Source organism: Petromyzon marinus, chromosome 6, assembly GCF_048934315.1.
Source record: "Petromyzon marinus isolate PM22_M1 ecotype Great Lakes invasive population chromosome 6, UKy_Petmar_22M1.pri1.0, whole genome shotgun sequence".
NCBI classification, from domain to species: Eukaryota; Metazoa; Chordata; class Hyperoartia; order Petromyzontiformes; family Petromyzontidae; genus Petromyzon; species Petromyzon marinus.
The window spans coordinates 14,197,120-14,215,687 of NC_133672.1; the positions used below are offsets into that span (position 1 = coordinate 14,197,120).

The 18,568-nt window shown below is 38.6% G+C and overlaps 1 protein-coding gene across 12 annotated transcripts in view; it reads left to right on the plus strand.

The window, feature by feature from the left end:
- Window positions 1-18,568, plus strand: part of LOC116939440 (MAP/microtubule affinity-regulating kinase 3-like) — a 46,634-nt gene that overhangs the window by 7,092 nt on the left and 20,974 nt on the right. For all 12 annotated transcript variants that reach the window (XM_032947783.2, XM_032947781.2, XM_032947784.2 and 9 more), the window contains exons 4-6: window positions 15,067-15,115; window positions 15,438-15,503; window positions 16,621-16,691. In XM_032947783.2, coding sequence (XP_032803674.1) covers window positions 15,067-15,115; window positions 15,438-15,503; window positions 16,621-16,691 — 186 coding nt within the window. The remainder of the gene's footprint in view (window positions 1-15,066; window positions 15,116-15,437; window positions 15,504-16,620; window positions 16,692-18,568) is intronic.

Consider the following 18,568-nt stretch of genomic DNA (forward strand, 5'->3'; position numbering starts at 1 on the left):
AATGCCTTAGACATTTGAACTATAGAGTAATTGGCAAGAATTTTTGTTAACTGCTATTATTTGTTAACTAAAAACGAATAGGAGAAAATTGTGTTATTGCCAAAAATATTTTTTATTGCTCTGTGGCCTTTGATGGCCATTTTTCCCTCGTTTGTCAGCACAATCAGCTAGAGTTTCAACAGGTGCATTTTTTGAGAATGACCTGTAATTGGCACGTCTTTACGTCTAAAATCCACATGTTATAAAATGTGTTGGGTCTTTCTGTACCAAATTTAGAAGCATACGTTCTCTACATTTTACTGATAATCATCGCTGTGCTTGCTGAAATAATAGTACGTTTCATATCATCCACGTATTGTTCATCACTTTATCTCCATAATTCCAAACAATATCTACTGATTCAGCATAGAAAGGAAAACTACACAGTTCCTAGATTAAAAAAAAATCGTTGGCAAATTAGGTTTTTTTTGACATTTAACCGCCAGGGCTTTCAGTGGGAGCTACGTTATTGGCAATTCCTGAGTATTTTGCGACATTAATAGTCTTAATATTTCTAATCCTAAACTGCCTCCCTATGCCTCTAAAGAATTAGGTTGGCAATACTTAGGAAGTATTATAGGATCACTGATTTTAATGACAAATGGTTTATAATTGATATAAAATATATTTAAATATTAATCCCCATTGTGCACCACCCAGCTGCTCATTTGTAGTACAGTTCTTGTATAATAGGGCATCCATTTTAAATCAATATAGAATATTAACTTTTAAATAATTAACAATAATAAATAAATTGATTGTATAATGAATTGTTGTTTTTTAAAGGTAATGTTTATTGTCTGGCCCCGCAAACCACAAATTGCCATTGCTTAACATTTATTTGCAGTGGGAAGTCCTTCAGGAGCCCTTCTGTAGTTATTTTTGTCCACTCGGGTTACTATTATGCTCGCTAATTACATTGCGCAATGTACTAGGCACATCATAATTAATTTATTGAATTGAAATATTACGTTATTGGTACATGCATCAAATCAGGCTTTTACGAATTCGTTATTTTCTGTCCATGGATATGTTATAATAGTATGTTTCCTTTAAGATAATGGTCTGAAATAATAAGATCGACCAAACAAGACACACTGTACAGACAGTACAAATGCAAAAATAATTGATTCTGGAATCTAATTGTTGCCCCTAATTGTCACAGTTTATGAAATTGCGCTGAGGGTCACTAATTTATATACCTGCTTTGCAGTTGTTTGGTCCGGCTATGCAGACATTATACAAGCAGCAGCAAACAGCTTTGCCACGCCTTGGCCTTGACAGTACACTTAGCTATTTTGAGTGCTTTGCAGCCTCAACCGTGGGGGCCTTCTGCTTCCGGTGGGGTAAATATCATCCGGATGTCACATCCTGACCTCTTGGCAACTTTAGGCAAAGCACAGCGCTGCTGAGCAGTAATATGAAGGACGTGGATACATATCAAAGATAAACTGACAGTGCTGAACAAAATGTTTTTCTTTTTTGTCTGTGTTTTTTCGGTTCTGATTAGCTTAGCAAGGTGGGAAGTTGGTTTTGAGTCATGTTTTGTGTTGGATGAGCAAGTTGACACATGCCTGCCAACATGCACACTGTCTTAAGCCGTTTGAGGTGGTGTCAATTTTCTCCTGCACAGGTTTGAATTGGCACTGACAGATTTTGTGAAATATTTATTTCCAGAAGTGAAATTATAATTACGTGAGAGTTTCTAAATCTTATCTTGACGATTTAATTTCAGAAAAAAAATTGTGAGCTGCAGCCCTTTAAATTCATAATGAAAGGTTTTGGGTTAGATCGCGTAAGTATAAATGTGTCGTAACCCCCCACTACCCGACACACGCAGTAAGGTTTGTCACGTAAACAAAACGCGCCAATTAGTTGCTTTAGCCCACTGATGTGTTGAAGGGTAAATCCACAACATTTACAATTTGAGGCCTTTAAATCCTGACAAGTTGTCCGCCATCAGAAACTACAATCAGTATACACCAGCCTTTAACCAAACAACAGAAAACTAGCCCAGTATCAGGTACAGTGAGGGAAGAAAGTATTTGATCCCCTGCTGATTTTGTGCGTTTGCCCACTGACAAAGAAATGATCAGTCTATAATTTTAATGGTAGGTTTATTTGAACGGTGAGAGACAGAATAACAACAACAAAATCCAGAAAAACGCATGTCAAAAATGTTATAAATTGATTTGCATTTTAATGAGGAAAATAAGTATTTGACCCCTCTGCAAAACATGACTTAGTACTTGGTGGCAAAACCCTTGTTGGCAATCACAGAGGTCAGACGTTTCTTGTAGTTGGCCACCAGGTTTGCACACATCTCAGGAGAGATTTTGTCCCACTCCTCTTTGCAAATCTTTTCCAAGTCATTAAGATTTCGAGGCTGACGTTTGGCAACTCGAACCTTCAGCTCCCTCCACATATTTTCTATGGGATTAAGGTCTGGAGACTGGCTAGGCCACTCCAGGAACTTAATGTGCTTCTTCTTGAGCCACTCCTTTGTTGCCTTGGCCGTGTGTTTTGGGTCATTGTCATGCTGGAATACCCATCCACGACCCATTTTCAATGCCCTGGCTGAGGGAAGGAGGTTCTCACCCAAGATTTTTGACGGTACATGGCCCCGTCCATCGTCCCTTTGATGCGGTGAAGTTGTCCTGTCCCCTTAGCAGAAACACACCCCCAAAGCATAATGTTTCCACCTCCATGTTTGACGGTGGGAATGGTGTTCTTGGGGTCATTGGCAGCATTCCTCCTCCTCCAAACACGGCGAGTTGAGTTGATGCCAAAGAGCTCCATTTTGGTCTCATCTGACCACAACACTTCCACCCAGTTGTCCTCTGAATCATTCAGATGTTCATAGGCAAACTGCAGACGGGCATGTATATGTGCTTTCGTGAGCAGGGGGACCTTGCGGGCGCTGCAGGATTTCAGTCCTTCACGGCGTAGTGTGTTACCAATTGTTTTCTTGGTGACTATGGTCCCAGCTGCCTTGAGATCATTGACAAGATCCTCCCGTGTAGTTCTGGGCTGATTCCTCACCGTTCTCATGATAATTGCAACTCCACGAGGTGAGATGTTGCATGGAGCCCCAGGCCGAGGGTGATTGACAGTTCTTTTGTGTTTCTTCCATTTGCGAATAATCGCACGAACTGTTGTCACCTTCTCACCAAGCTGCTTGGCAATGGTCTTGAAGCCCATTTCAGCCTTGTGTAGGTCTACAATCTTGTCCCTGACATCTTTGGAGAACTCTTTGATCTTGGCCATGGTGGAGAGTTTGGAATCTGATTGATTGATTGCTTCTGTGGACAGGTGTCTTTTATACAGGATTATAAGCTGAGATTAGGAGCACTCCCTTTAAGAGTGTGCTCCTAATCTTAGCTCGTTACCTGTATAAAAGACACCTAGGAGCCAGAAATCTTTCTGATTGAGAGGGGGTTAAATACTTATTTCCCTCATTAAAATGCAAATAAATTTATAACATTTTTGACATGCGTTTTTCTGGATTTTGTTGTTATTCTGTCTCTCACTGTTCAAATAAACCTACCATTAAAATTATAGACTGATCATTTCTTTGTCAGTGGGCAAACGGACAAAATCAGCAGGAGATCAAATACTTTTTCCCTCACTGTATTGGGGTGGGTTTGTTTCTCAAGACATGGGTATTTTTGTCAAGTCGGGTGGTGCCATAAGATCTTAAAGTCATTATGATCTGATGTATTTGTGGTGGGGTTTTTTTCCCCATACTGTACATAAAAGTTTATTTTATCAAGATGGATACTTAGAGGTAAATAAAAAATAGCTTTGCTTTTCAGAGTGAATGGAACCATGAGCTTGCAACTGTTGATATGCTTGCAAGTCATCCACGTTTAAAGTTTCCACTTAATGTACAGTATAATTCAGAGAATTGGCAATCCGAAACATCCACAAATCCCCGTAATCTGTGGCACACTGCAGCGGATCGAAAAATCTTTACGGTCCCTTTTGATTTTTTGGGTTATGTTATACAGATGCGCCGTGTTTACTTTTGTTTAAGTGTAAAATGATTGAGCCATTTTTAGACTTCGATATCTCGTCTAATAATCCATTAACGTATATACACCATTTGAGGCCTTATAAAAAATATTCTAACTTCAATTCACAAATTAATCGTGGATTAATTTCGCTATCAGTTGTGCGCCGCACTTCCTCTTGTAATCCGCACAGTTTTTCAGATTAATGCGACCGTGCAGCTATTCCCATATTATTTGGTCGAACATCTGCTGTGCACCGTGTATTTACATGATCCACGTTATGCCCCCTCACCCCCCCCCCCATATGAATGGAATTTGGGGATTTTTGCTATAGGTCGAAAGTAGAGTGAAACTATTACAAATGTCTGGTCATACTGCTATGGGTATGAGAAGACATGGCAAGAAAGACAGATTATTCCTCGGGTGAAGATTTATGTTAGGAGGTTTAAAGATTGCACTTTAACACAGCTGCTTAATTGTATGCATTACATTTCTTTGTAGTTAGAAAGGTCACGAACTTTGTTTAAGCCTTAAGAGCTGGTAAGCAGATGTTCTTGCATACAGTATTAAAGCTGGTGGGATTTATTTTTCTGCAAACTACAGCCATGAGTTATGAATTAACCTTTTATTTATAGCCGGGTGGAAGCCCATTGAGACACCGTGTATTGTGCAAATGCTGTAATTGTCAAGGGGTGACTAAAATGATCCAGGCACGGGGAGGTTTTTTGCATGTTTGTAGACCAGCATTACTTTGATGCCTTTATTATGTTTGCTGCCGTTCATCGTGATGAGAGGCTTTTTAGCAGGTTTTTTTTCCCCTCCGCACGTTTGGTAAATGTTACACCATTGGTCATTTAAACCACTGGCTGTAGATTCTTGCTGCAACTGGACACCAATAACGTCTTGCAGGATGCCTTACGGGGAGGGATCAATTAATGGTTGTGGATACAGTTGCACAAGGTGATTCATTGGTTTCCTTGTGTGAACCACACTATCCATATAGTGTTTGTGCTCATTTGGTTCAAATAAAAATAGCGTTTTCTAAGCGAAGTCGGTTGAATTGTGCAAGTAGAATTGTGAAACACAAATACACGTTCTCCTCATTCATGTTTAATAAAGAATGCCTCAATAATTTTCCTCGTTCAAATTAAAATAGTGTTCCTTCATACATTCAGTGTAATTTTTTTCACTGACATTGTATCCTTGAACAGAAACATTTACATCAGTATTGGATGTGTCTCAATTTCGTTTAAATGGATTTTTCTTGTCATTGTATGCTGAAATGCAAGCTCATTGCACCCTTATATCGATTGGTAACATAGTTGAAGGCGGCTGGATCAATTTACAGTCTAGCTAATGTACCTCGGGATGTCTGTTAGGCATCTGTTAAATGTGCACAATCCTTGCACCACGGTACATTCATTGCTTATAGGTAATTTGTAGCCTACTCCGTGCTGTGCAGCACACTGATTATAAATAGCATAATAAATCAGGTTACACCTAATCATACCGTAAAATAATGTTGTTTACCAGTAACTGTATGTTTACATGCGAAGCTAAATGTGAAATTAAACACCATAAAAACACGACGAGGAGGCATTTGTTTTGAATGATTACAAAATGGTTGTTTTGTCAACAGAATTCTGTACGCTGAGTTTACAAGTTTACACTCCATTCAATTGTCCAGGAATGAAAGCTGACCCTCATTTTGTGTTCAGTTTCTCATCCTTGAATGAGTTATATTTCATTGGGAATACGAATTATTTTACTCGGACTATACCCCTTTGTTTGCCACTGTGAGACGTATGTAAATCACCGGTTTTCGGATGCATATTAATTTGGCAATTTACGAATTCCATTTCTCAATCTCGTACAATTTGCTCATTCATTGGTTTGAAAGACAAACTGTGATACTTCACGGCAGTGCTACACGTGGACAATAAAAGCAAAGAAAACCATCGCTTAACAAAGCAAACTCATCGACTGATCTGTGACTGTTGGCAGCCAGTGCAGTCTGAGCCATGGGATATAAAACTTTATTTTTCCAGGTAAGGCCCACTAAGGCTATATAGCTCTTTTTCAGAAGCGACCTGGCCACAAATTATAGCCCATTGAATTTGATTGTGGAATTTTATAGCAGCCAAATACTTTAAACGCATGTTTATAAATAAGGAGGGATAATCCATGCGACCACGGGGAGAACATGCAAATTTCAAACTTTCAGGCGTCCGGGTTGGGATCGAACCCAAGACCTCATGTATACCAGACGAGGTAGTTAACGTCTCACCACCGTGGTATAAACATGAAGACGATGCAAATTCGAAACCGTGGCTCACTTCTAGAACTATAGCACACTAAAAATAAACAATATGAGTATAGATGTCAACAAGTGGCTGGTGTAGTTGTCTTTTTAAAATAATATAGCCTGGAGGTTAAATTTAATCTGAGCGATGGATTTATCTAAGAACGATTGAGATTTTAGATAGCTTTTTTTACGAGTAATTAAGGATATTTCTGGTAAGTTTCAGCATAGTTAATTTTGTATTTTAATAGACAGTGGGTATGGGTAAGGGATTACAATTACTTTCATTTTTGAAGAAACAAAACCAAACTGAATACTTAAGAGTTTTCTCCCATTGAAACTAAAGAGCATCTTCTGACAAGACTTTGACACTTAACTTGCAGTTCTGTCAATATACGTGATGAAGGCCTCCCCACACACCATGGTAGCTGTGGGGCGGGGGGGATCATACATCACCACGCTGTGCGCAATGTAGACAGGTGAAGTTGGGGCCCAGGACTGTTTACTTACGACTCGCCATTGATGGTAGAGATAGCCGGTAATCAAACTTAAGTCCAGGTCGAAGGGTTGTTAAAAATTAATTATAAACCCAAAATTGTAATACCGGAAAATGTGTGCAAGTTCCTTGTATGCATAGCTTTATGAGATTGTGAATATAACTTTGCCTGCACAGTTATGGAAGTACTTGCTTGTTTAAGACGTGGTAATAAAACTTGGTCGTAAAGTTTGATTGCGAGTTTTATTGTGAACAATCATTTTCAAGGCACTAATATCCAAATCTTCCAGCATTTTCCGAAACTTTTTTTATTAAAGAACCAATAATAAGTCTACATTATAGACTGCCAGTACGCTCACTCCGATTAAGGACCAGGCTACAGTCTACGGTAGTGTTTTTTTTATTATTTTAATTCAGTATTTTATTCACTTTTATTTTTATTTTTCTATCTACCTGACTTTACCGAAAGAACAAAAGAATACTAGATCAGATAAGGTTTGAAGATATGAAACCATAAATTCCATACTATAATATATTATGGTGAAAGCCATCCTCTTTAGTTTTGTATTTTTTTGAATGAATAAAAATGTTTCCAATGTAAATTACTTAGTGGCTTTGGCTTAAATCTATCCAAATCATATGCCGACCTTCATAACCTGTTTAACTTTTAAAGTGAATTTTCCTTCGATAGAAAAAGTGCTCTGCATATGTGTAGGCCTGTGCAATGTTTTTGTTAATTTTCCCTTTACAATTATTCTAAGCCTCATGGCCAGCTCATCTTTGAATAATTTTAATCTTGTAATTGTGTACCTATGTTATTTTACGTCTTTAAAATCTGAAAGTGAACAGCAAATCACGATTAACAAAGTAGAATTTCCCACATCAGTGCCCTGGACAAATTGTATTGATTGATGTGCTTGGCATTTCCAAGGACGAGGAATAATATCATTATCCTGTGAAGTGGTTATACCCTCGAGTCGTGCACGTCTAATAACTGATGCGCCATTGCATCTGCCAACTTACTGAATAAGGATTATGTTTGTATAAGTTGGCTCTGTAGATGCTATTTAAGCAGTAGGTAATCAACACGCATCTACATTATCGAGCTTTGCGTCATCACTCATCTGCATTATCGATGCCGAACCAGTGGTCAAAATTCGTTATACAAGGCGCTGTTTTAAATGATACCAATGTATAGAGATGCATCTGGAGAAAGTTTCTTCAATCCAATTAGTTTTTAACAACATGCAATTGAATGGCATGACAAGGTGTATAGTTGGCCAACACTTAGTTCACCCTCCACATCCGAATACTGGTTTCTTGGCCTGCCATTTTACACATTTGATCAAGTTGAATTCCAGTTTGCCAAAATAATGTACTTTTGAGTATATTAAGGCGGTCTGTAGCACCGAAAGACACCATTATTACCTCATTCACTTGAAATATCTGTAATGTCTTTAAAATCGTGTTTACAATTTGCTTTTGTATTACAGGAACTTTCAAAATATATTTTTTATTATGCCTTGTAAAGAGAATAGATGTAGACACAAGGTTGTTAGTCTTGTAGCAGCACGTCGATAAAGTTAAACATTAACGGTTTAACCTCGTGTACATGCAGTTTTAAATAAACAATTCCAAGGCATAGACGCTCCGATGTAATGAAAGTTGGATTACAGATACAGTACTGGTTTTTCAAGAACAGCCGTATAAAATATATAGTTTAAAAACAATGTTTATTCAGCTTAGAATGCATTTACTTAATGCCTTAATAACCAAAATAAAGTTGATTGTGTTAAATCACACTGCGCACTTGAGCAAAAGCTACTGTCGTGTACACACATTCCACTTGGGCATATTGCCTATCTCTTTGGCAATGCTAGTTGACATAGATGTAAAAGATTACAGTGCAGTTGCCCAGCACACGGTGGCTAAGCAGTGCTGTTAGACTGCTGCAGTGTTGACTGTGAAGGTGACCTTTGGGAACCCTGCAGCCCTGGCCTGTCAAGCCATGCTACTAGGCTTACTGAACATTTATTTACTAAATCTGAACAGTGATCATGCATGACAAGGACGTGACCAAGGTGTTTGTGAGAGTTACAGGTGTTGATTTTGCGACTTGCCTGCTTGTGATATCAACTTTGTACCTATGCCAGAATTTCTATAGGCCTTAGACTTTACAGTGCAACAGCGCATATGCGTGGACATATTTAAAAGAATTGCTATGTAAACAGCAGTAATATTGAAATGAGGTCATCTAATTTTTCCTATTAACTTGTTTTACAGTACTTAGCATTCTTAGCTCAGATTAGAACCATTTTAAGATAAAGTTGCAGTTGACCATTGTTGTTTGGGTAGGTCTTATAATTGAATTAGAATGAATGATCCTCGCAGTCTTGTCTTGGTTGATGTTATTTAAAAAAATAAATTATAAGACCTCTTCATCCAAAAGTACATCTCGCCAGCAGGATACAGACTCAGAATCATGTTACATAATACACGGATTAATCAGAAGAACCACTTGAGCACCCAAAAACACTTATAATGTAAACATTTTAATCACATCAAAGTATCGCAGAAAAACATCCAGCACTACGTTTGTTAAAGCAGTTCAACAATATATATTTTTAAATCCGCCTGACCCACGTAATGCGCTTACCACACTCGTGATATTGAAAGGATAGAGGTGTCCGAGTTTGTATGAAGTGGAGGCTCCAATGTGGCCTTCAGTGAGATGGTTAATTAAAGGGTGAAAGGTGTGATTTCGTTAAGTTGTAGGTATAGCATAGTATGGTCAGATCTCTTCCTCCTCTCAGTAAGCAAGCAAGTGATGTCTGAGTCTCTCTCTAGACCAAATTCCCCTGATAAGGCTGTAGCTGGTGGCTCTGACCCTGCCACTGCTGATGGATGGCCGTTTGTATGTCACCAACCATATTCTTAATAGACAACCGTCACAACACTAATATCTGGAAGAGACACACAACACCATTCACAAACTTATTTTATTCATATGTTGGCCACTGACACACTCCAATTTTGCGAGGGTGTTGGTGGGCCAATTATAAAAACTGGGTTTAACATTAGTTTTTAGATGCTGTTTTTGCTTGTGGGTTGAAAAAAATGCCTTGTATGTGATAGACAATGCTTTCTTTTTTTACCATGGCCAAAGCATTATCTTCTTGACTCTTAAAGTTGACTTGCTTGTGCTTGCACGAATGTTGTACAAATGCCATACAGCATTATGTAAGTGTGCCATGTGTAAATATCTTTATCGTGGTCGTGGGGAAAGAAATGTGTGAATTTGTTTTGCGTAATTGCAGTCAGGTTTCAGATTTTGGGGCACGATTGAAACCAGTGTATCTTATTGCTAAGTCATTTATAGTGTGAATTCTGGTTTGAGCAGGATTGACTGAATTTCGATTTAAAGCTTTTGTGACTGCAGGGATTCATCTTCTTGGTTCTTTTGGTAAAGTCACATAGAAGGAAAATAATAAAAATAAAACAATAAAATTCTCACGACGTTTCAGCCACAACACAATTAGCCTTCCTCAGGTGAAGAAACAGAACTGTCGGAAAGACAGAGCTCCAATGAACACTACTAAGCTTGGCAGCGTATTTTAAGCTGGGTGGGAGGAGCAGAGCGCCTTGACAAAGGAGTTTACATATCAACAGAATAATTTAGCATTGAAGTAGGTGTGTTAATACAATAGATTAGCAGGATGTTAAAGTCAGAAATTAGCATGTAACTGGGAGATTAGCGTGATGTTAGTGTGAGGGATTAGCATGTAACTGGTCACGGAAGTAGCTATGTTAAAGTCAGAGTTTACATATCAACAGAGGCATTTAGTATATTAACGCTAAATAACTGCAACTACCCAACTGTCATACAATAAACCGATGTGAAAGAGCTAAATATAAACTACATCAATATAATCAATGTAAGCAATATACTCTCCAATCAGCTGAGCTACTAACAATAAGTCATTATACATTACAATTCTATGTCGAAAAAAGTGGCGGTTTCTTTTTTTTTCTTTTTTCCTCAACGTTAGCACCACGGAAAGCGACGAGCTTTGCTCAGACGGACGAGTCCATCTATGCTCGTAACGGAGGAGGGGGGAGAGAGGGAGAAACAGCCACGATGCGCTGATCTGTCCTGTGTTGTGTTACAATTATGCTATAAACTAGACTACTATACATTACAATATTATACCTTCCAATCTAGACTACATTGTATAATATTGTATACACAGCCCAATGTAAGCTCTAACATTATGCATTATATTGATATGCCTCCAACTAAACTTTTTTCTACATTACACGACTATACACCGTAATATACACTGCCATAGACAAACCCCACCTTTGAATTATACAATGCGTTACTATACACTACCCTATACTTTAGATTATAAAAATATTAGACTTGTAATATTACACTATGTATTATTCTACCAACCCTACTGTATACCACACTGCTGTATATTCACTATACAATTACGATACTATATATTGCCTTATGAATTATGTTAAACATTACACTTATACTATTTATTATTATACAATATGCTATAAACCATTCCATTGACCGTCGTGTGAAAGGTACTAAGAGGCAGTGCCAGCGAATGGACTGCGGTCTGAAAGTCACCGTAAAATACAATCAATCAAGAACCGAAATGGTTTATCACGTCTTTCCAATGATTACTAAGCCAGAATCCATCTTCTCGGTTGAAATTGTCTCTGTGTTTGTATATGTGGGTGGCCTCATGAACGAATCTCTCATGGCAGCCGGATGGCTTGCAGAGAACCTCCGTCTTGGAGAAGTCAATGTCATGTGTGCCCACTGAATTATAACAGTGATCTGCCACGGCTGAGGTGTTCGTCCTACCGTGTTTCAAGTCTGCTTTATGTTCACGGATGCGGTTCGAGACATGTCGTTTGGTTTCTCCAATGTAACTGCTACCACAGAGGCAACTTAGTTTGTAGACGCCCGGGTACTGTATGTCTGGAACCACATCTTTTACAGATGAGACCAGATCATGGATTTTATGTACTGTGTTGAATCGGACCTGGATCTTGTGTTTATTCAAGATTTTGGATATCTTTTTTGTGACCCCCACAATGTAGGATAAGGTGGTGGTTTTGAATGGCTCCTCAAGAGGATCCTTCTTCATGGTTGGAGTGATGGCTTTGCGGATTGTGTAGTCGGAGTAACCATTAGCCTTGAGAGCTTGGTGTACGTGCTTGAGTTCACTGGCAATGTGTTCCTGGTCGGAGATGCATTGGGCTCTATGGTATAGTCTTGATGAGGGAATTCTTCTGGGATGGATGGTGGTGGGAATCCGGTTTTAAGTAAGCATCCGTATGGGTAGCTTTCCTTTTGACAGAGTAGCTCATTGAACCATCAGGTCTCCTTTTAATTAGGACATCCAAAAAGGGTAGCTTGCCATCTTTTTCGACTTCCATGGTAAATCTGATGGCTGGGTGTATGGAATTGATGTGGTCGAGGAATTGGTCTAGAGCAGGCCGGCCATGTGGCCAGATGACAAACGTGTCATCCACGTACCTCTTCCATAAGGTCGGGCGTAGAGTGGCAGTCTGGATGGCATCAGTCTCAAATTTCTCCATGAAAACGTTGGCTACACATGGAGATAGGGGGGAGCCTATTGGGGTGCCCTCAGTTTGTTTGTAGAAAGTTCCATTCCAGGTGAAGTATGTGTTGGTTAAGCAGTGTCTCACCAGGGGGGGGGGTACATCAGTATGTCTTCAATGATTGTGATGGTGTCAGGTACAGGAACTTTGGTGAATAAGGAAACCACATCAAAACTGATAAGCAGGTCGTCTGGGGATAGGGAAATACCCTTGATTGTCGATACCAGGTGAGTCGAGTTTAGTACCGCAGAGGTGGTTTTTCCAGTAAAAGGCCACAGGATTTCAGACAAAAAACGAGCCAGTTTGTAGGTGGGAGAGTTGATAGTAGAAACTATGGGACGAAGGGGTGTATCTTCTTTGTCTCTTTGGAAGGCCATATAGTCTTGGTGGCCTGGCCGCAGAAGGTTTCAAAGAGAACTGTTTTGTTTGATCAATTAATGCTACTTCAATGCTAAATTATTCTGTTGATATGTAAACTCCTTTGTCAAGGTGCTCTGCTCCTCCCACCCAGCTTAAAATACGCTGCCAAGCTTAGCAGTGTTCATTGGAGCGCTGTCTTTCCGACAGTTCTGTTTCTTCACGTGAGGAAGGCTACTTGTGTTGTGGCCGAAACGTCGTGAGAATTTTACTTTATTATGTTTTATTTTTATTATTTCCCTTCTACGTGACTTAACCGAAAGAACCAAGAAGACAGGATTGACTGGTTTCCATTTTTTATGGCTACCACAATGTGTAGGTAATTCTTTTCTGCCCCTGTTTTCTTCAAAATTGCATAATAGCCTAGACCTGTGTGATAGCTAGAGATAACTGGCACGTGGATGGTGAATGTTTCTCAAGAAATTGTTGGGTTTTTTTCTATGCATAAGATTTAAACAATGCATTGTTCGGAAAAAAACAAACAGGAGCAAGTTAGGAGCATAGGTTTTTTTCCCCTTTTATCTGGCAACAAAACAGGTGTTAAGTTGTTAATACACCAAACTGAAACCTTTTACGTCTGCATTAACCACAATACTTGTGGTAAAAATGCAAACAAAAACATACTCTGATAATATATGCATTGTCTTTTAAACTTATTGGTCCACACCAGCGACAGCTTTCTTTTGAGCCTCGGCTCAAACGGTGTTAGACCATAGGACGCCAAAAGGTGTACAGCACAAAGACAATGCCACTCAGAGTAATGAGAGCTCGGGGTGAGTATCTACATCGTGGGACCTCTTGCATATATTATCAGTGTGTTTTTTGTTTGGATTTTGACCACAGGTATTGTGGTTAATGCAGACATGAGTCGTCGTAAACGGTTTCAGTTTGGTGTTTTACCAACTTAACACTTAAATTTTGATTTAAAGCTTTCGTGACTGCAGGGATTCATATTCTTGGTTCTTTCGATAAAGTCACGTAGAAGGGAAACAATAAAATAATAAAAATATAAAACAATAAAATTCTCACGACGTTTCGACTGCAACACAAGCAATCATCAGCTGTGTTTTTTTTTACACCTGATGATGATTGCTTGTGTTGCAGTCGAAACGTCGTGAGAATTTTATAATTTCATTGTTTCCCTTCTACGTGACTTTACCGAACTTAACACTTGTTGCCAGATAAAAGGGGGAAAACCTATTCTCATATTTTGGTACTGGCAAAGGAGGTCCCACGAAGGAGCTAGCCCTACTTATTTTTAAACACAAATATATGTCCCCAAATAGTATTTGAAAATGTGACCCACTTTAAAAAGAGTAAAAGTTTGCATATCTGCAATAAAAAAAATTGGTGCTGCTCTGACCATTGTGGAAATCCTCACAACAAAAATTATCCCTCATCTTTGTGGAATATTTTTGGCATTCTACCCAATCGTCACAGGACGTTTTCAGTTGGAGGGTTATTTTATCGCCATTGTGAAATCCCTAGTTTGGGCTTTTAGTGCCCTCTGCCAGATATCGTAAAAAAAATCAGAAGTCTTGGGGGATGTTGCAACCCATTTATACATTTTAAAAAATTCCCACACTGTTCTGCGACCAACTCGCTGATAAAATTTGGCTTGGCTGAAACCGAAAAGATAATTGCAAACTGGAATCGAGTTGTCCACAGTATGTAATCTATTTTACCAGATGTGTTTATGTCGATCATTGAGGCTACAGTCAAATTTGCTATCGATGTACGAGTAGCCAAAATTAATTGATATGTTTTTATGTAATGGTTCTTTACTCTTAATTGTTAAGGTATTTTTTGCCATTTGATAAAAAATGTATGTACCCATTAACAATTTCATACCACCCAATTGTCAGCATTAGATTTTACAGTACTGCTGAATGGGAATGAATCATATTTAAGTAGTTGTCTTTGTCTTGTCTGCAATTATATTTAATGCCCTGTATCTGCAATCCATGATTATCTCTCATGCATGTTTTGTTTTTAACATGGTAACAAATTGTAAATGTAATGTCTGCTGACCCTTATGCTACCACTAGGATTGCAGGACCTCACAGTAAATGAGATGTGCATCTCAGCTGTGAATCCAGGGCAATGTTTTAAAATTAATGAGGTATAATTAGATTTTGTGTCTTTTTCAGCTTTTCAGAGAAGTAAGAATCATGAAGATTTTAAACCACCCCAATATAGGTATGGATGCCACCAACTATATTAATAATGAATGTGTTCTGTAAAGCTTCATCATGTTTCGTCTTTTAGGAGGGTCCTGCATTTTAGGACATTTGGGCATTTCACAAAAACACTTAATTGCAGCATGTTTAACTAAAGCGGAACACATTGAATATATATCCCCGCAATTCATTAGCTCCTGCAGTGCTGACGTGAATTATTTCTGTGTTGTATCCACTTTAAAATGTATTTAGAGTCAGTATTCTGCTGCATTGTATTTAATTTTAAAGTGTACGCTTGTGTTCCTTGCGTCTTCTTAATTTGTTTGTTTGATTTTTTGCAGTTAAATTATTTGAAGTTATTGAGACGGAAAAAACATTGTATCTCGTCATGGAGTATGCAAGTGGAGGTAAAGATCACTCATTAATTTTCCAGTTTCCTCTGATGTCAATGACTTACTTTTTGTTTTTTGAAAGTTTTGGTCTCTCCTTTCTCCTTTTCCTCCATATGGCACTTTGGGGGGAAAAGTTCAGTCCAAGTTTTTGATACCACAGAGGTCGCACTGCTCCCTGCGAAATCAAGGTTCTCCAGTTTGTAACCTGATCTCATCCCCCAACTCTGACTGGCACCACATCCGAAATGAGTCACTCCTCTGCAAGAAACATTCATGATAAGCCCCGCTGACCCGTCTGCTTGTGGACGTTACGGTCTCGCTGAAGTGCGGTATTTTTTAACGTGTGCAAGGTGCTGGAGTGATGTCGAAATAACCACCTGTTAGATCATTTTTGCCAAAACCAACTGGCCCCTCAATAAATTGTATATAGTCTATGGGAGTTTCCCTATTCCCTTATATAATGGGTACCACTATAGCGAGATGTTAACTACCTCGCCTGGAATACAGGAGGTCGTGGGTTCAACCCCCGTCGTGATGCCTGAATATTTGGAGTTTGCATGTTCCTCCCTGTGGTCGTGTTGATTTTTCTCCGGGTCCTCCGGTTTTTCCCCTCTACATTTATAAACATGAGTTTATTTGGCTGCTATAAATTTCCACATGATAGCCACTTCGCTGAGCTTATTACTTGTGGCCAGATCACTTCTGCAAAAATATCTGTATAGCTCATTTGGCCTTACCTGGTAAAATACAAATTGTTTAGTTTTTTTATATTAGTCACCAATGTCAGGTGATTTCAAGGTGTTGGTTTTGTCAGTGTTTTTTTGTTCTAGTTTCTTCACACTTTCGCTTGAGGAAAATGAGTGATGAAGATCACATCTCAGATAAAGAAAATATATAGCGTTATTGAAATACTGAATTGAACTGTCAAGTCTGAACGATTTACAAGCTGCATTTCTATTCGTGTTTATTAATGAGTCCTGTTCTTTGTGAACGTGCTAATTCGTTTTCAGCATATAAGGAATGCATCCGCAAGATAAATTGACGTTATTAAGTGTCGCATGAAAGTGTCTGTGTATATTTGTATAATTTCCTTCATTATTTGCACGTAATGGAAATTTTTTATTTTTTTCAGGCGAAGTGTTTGATTACTTGGTTGCACATGGACGTATGAAGGAAAAAGAGGCAAGAGCAAAATTTAGACAGGTGGGCATCATTTAACTTGTCAAAAAAATAACGCTGGTGTATTGTTGGTGAACGTACTATTCCCACTGAAACTGCATTCCGGCTCTCCATTATGTTGAACTCGTTGACAGATGTGCGTACGTGAGAATGGGCCTTCACTGTGGTGCTAAAGGTGGCCACGGTGGAAGTAGCCACCAGACTTCGACCACATTTCCTTAATTTGTGCTGTGCTGCATAATAAATGTTTCCGATTGGTGTTGGAGGCATTCATTTCTTTGGGATAAGTGGAAGTCCCTTACATTCCATTGCATTTAAAGAAACCTGCGTTAATAAAGGGAACTGAGGATGTGGCTGTACACAGTTGTGAATTTGTTCTGGAGATTTGCTCAAACAAGACAGCCATAGATAGCAGTCTGGCCTGGAATTGAATGCATTCATATTGACCATCTTCATTCGCTCCTTAAAGTAAAACCTTTCCCCATAATGGAAGTCTTATTCTTAATATCATTTGTCTTCCCAGAGGCATTACAACTCTTTCCATTAGAACGAGCTTGTTTTCTTGATATCGGTTCATTTATTAAAGAAATATAGAATAGCTGTACAAATATTCCTTGAAGATGGTCACAGAATACAAAAAACGGTTCTGGCTTGGAGATACGCTCTCAATTAAGGCTATGTAGAGTGACTTTAGAAGAAATATTTTTTAAATGTATTTGAGGAATGAAAGCATAATTTAGAATGGAGGAAATATTATCCATCTCATTTACGCTGATGAACAGTCAATATAACAACCATTGGAAATAATTGACGGAATATTGAAAAAGTAAAACCAGGATGCAAAGTTGCACTCAGGATAAATATGAGCAAACCAAAAGACGTCTGCAAGTTCAATTAACAAATGAACACATTTGTGGAACAACTAGAAAATGCATCAGTTGGATGTGTACTTAGGGCAGTAATTTGATTGTGGGAAGTTATCAAAAATATATAATAAAAAGGTGGGTGGTAGCAGGTTGCAGTTGTTTTGTAAAATGTAATTTTATAACGAAAATCAACATACCAATGTGCTTAAAGATCGAGATTTTCAATTGTAGTGATATTGCCTGCTATTGCATGCAGTAAAACATGGGCACTGACAGAGAAAATGTAACAAAAGATGAAAAGTATGAAAATAAGCATGGAGCTGAAAGAAGCAGATTAATCCAGGAACAAATGCAAAATTAGACGCAGCACACTGACTGATCATTTAAGTGAGTGGGCTTCGTCAGGACTTTGGGATATTGCTAATATTATTAAGTATTTTTTAAGTCTACTCTCATCTTTGCCCAACCCAACTCGCCAAAAAATGACATCCACCACAAAATGCCCAATTTGGTTTCGGGCTGCATGCTCTTATGGGTTTGCCACTCGTGTGTATATTGTGAGCGCATGTGATATCGTAGTCGCAATTGTTGCTCATAACCTATCCCTCAAAGCTCTGACTCCGAATGAACACTGGGTGGAAATCTCTGTGATAGTGGTCCAGCGGGAGGGCCCCTCGGGGATGTGAGTTGTATTAAAACTGAAAGCAATGCGGTAAAAGAGAGCCAATAATCGCAACAGCATTCTTGGTAGATCAGAGGTTATACCCGTGGATTTAGAGGTTGTGCATTCAGAAATGTTTACGGTTGCAGATGCTTATTATAGTCGAAGAAAAGAGTTTTGAGTTTTTTTTATCCACATCCAAATTTTGATAAATGTGTTTTCTAGAGCGCCTTGGAGAGACATTTTAATTTTCAAACCTGGTTTTGAAAATTTGGATGATCTCCCTTCAAATTAAGGAAGTACGTCCACATAATAGGGAGATTTTGTCCCTCTGATATGGCAAGACTGCCATATGGTAACTAAAGCCTTTTACA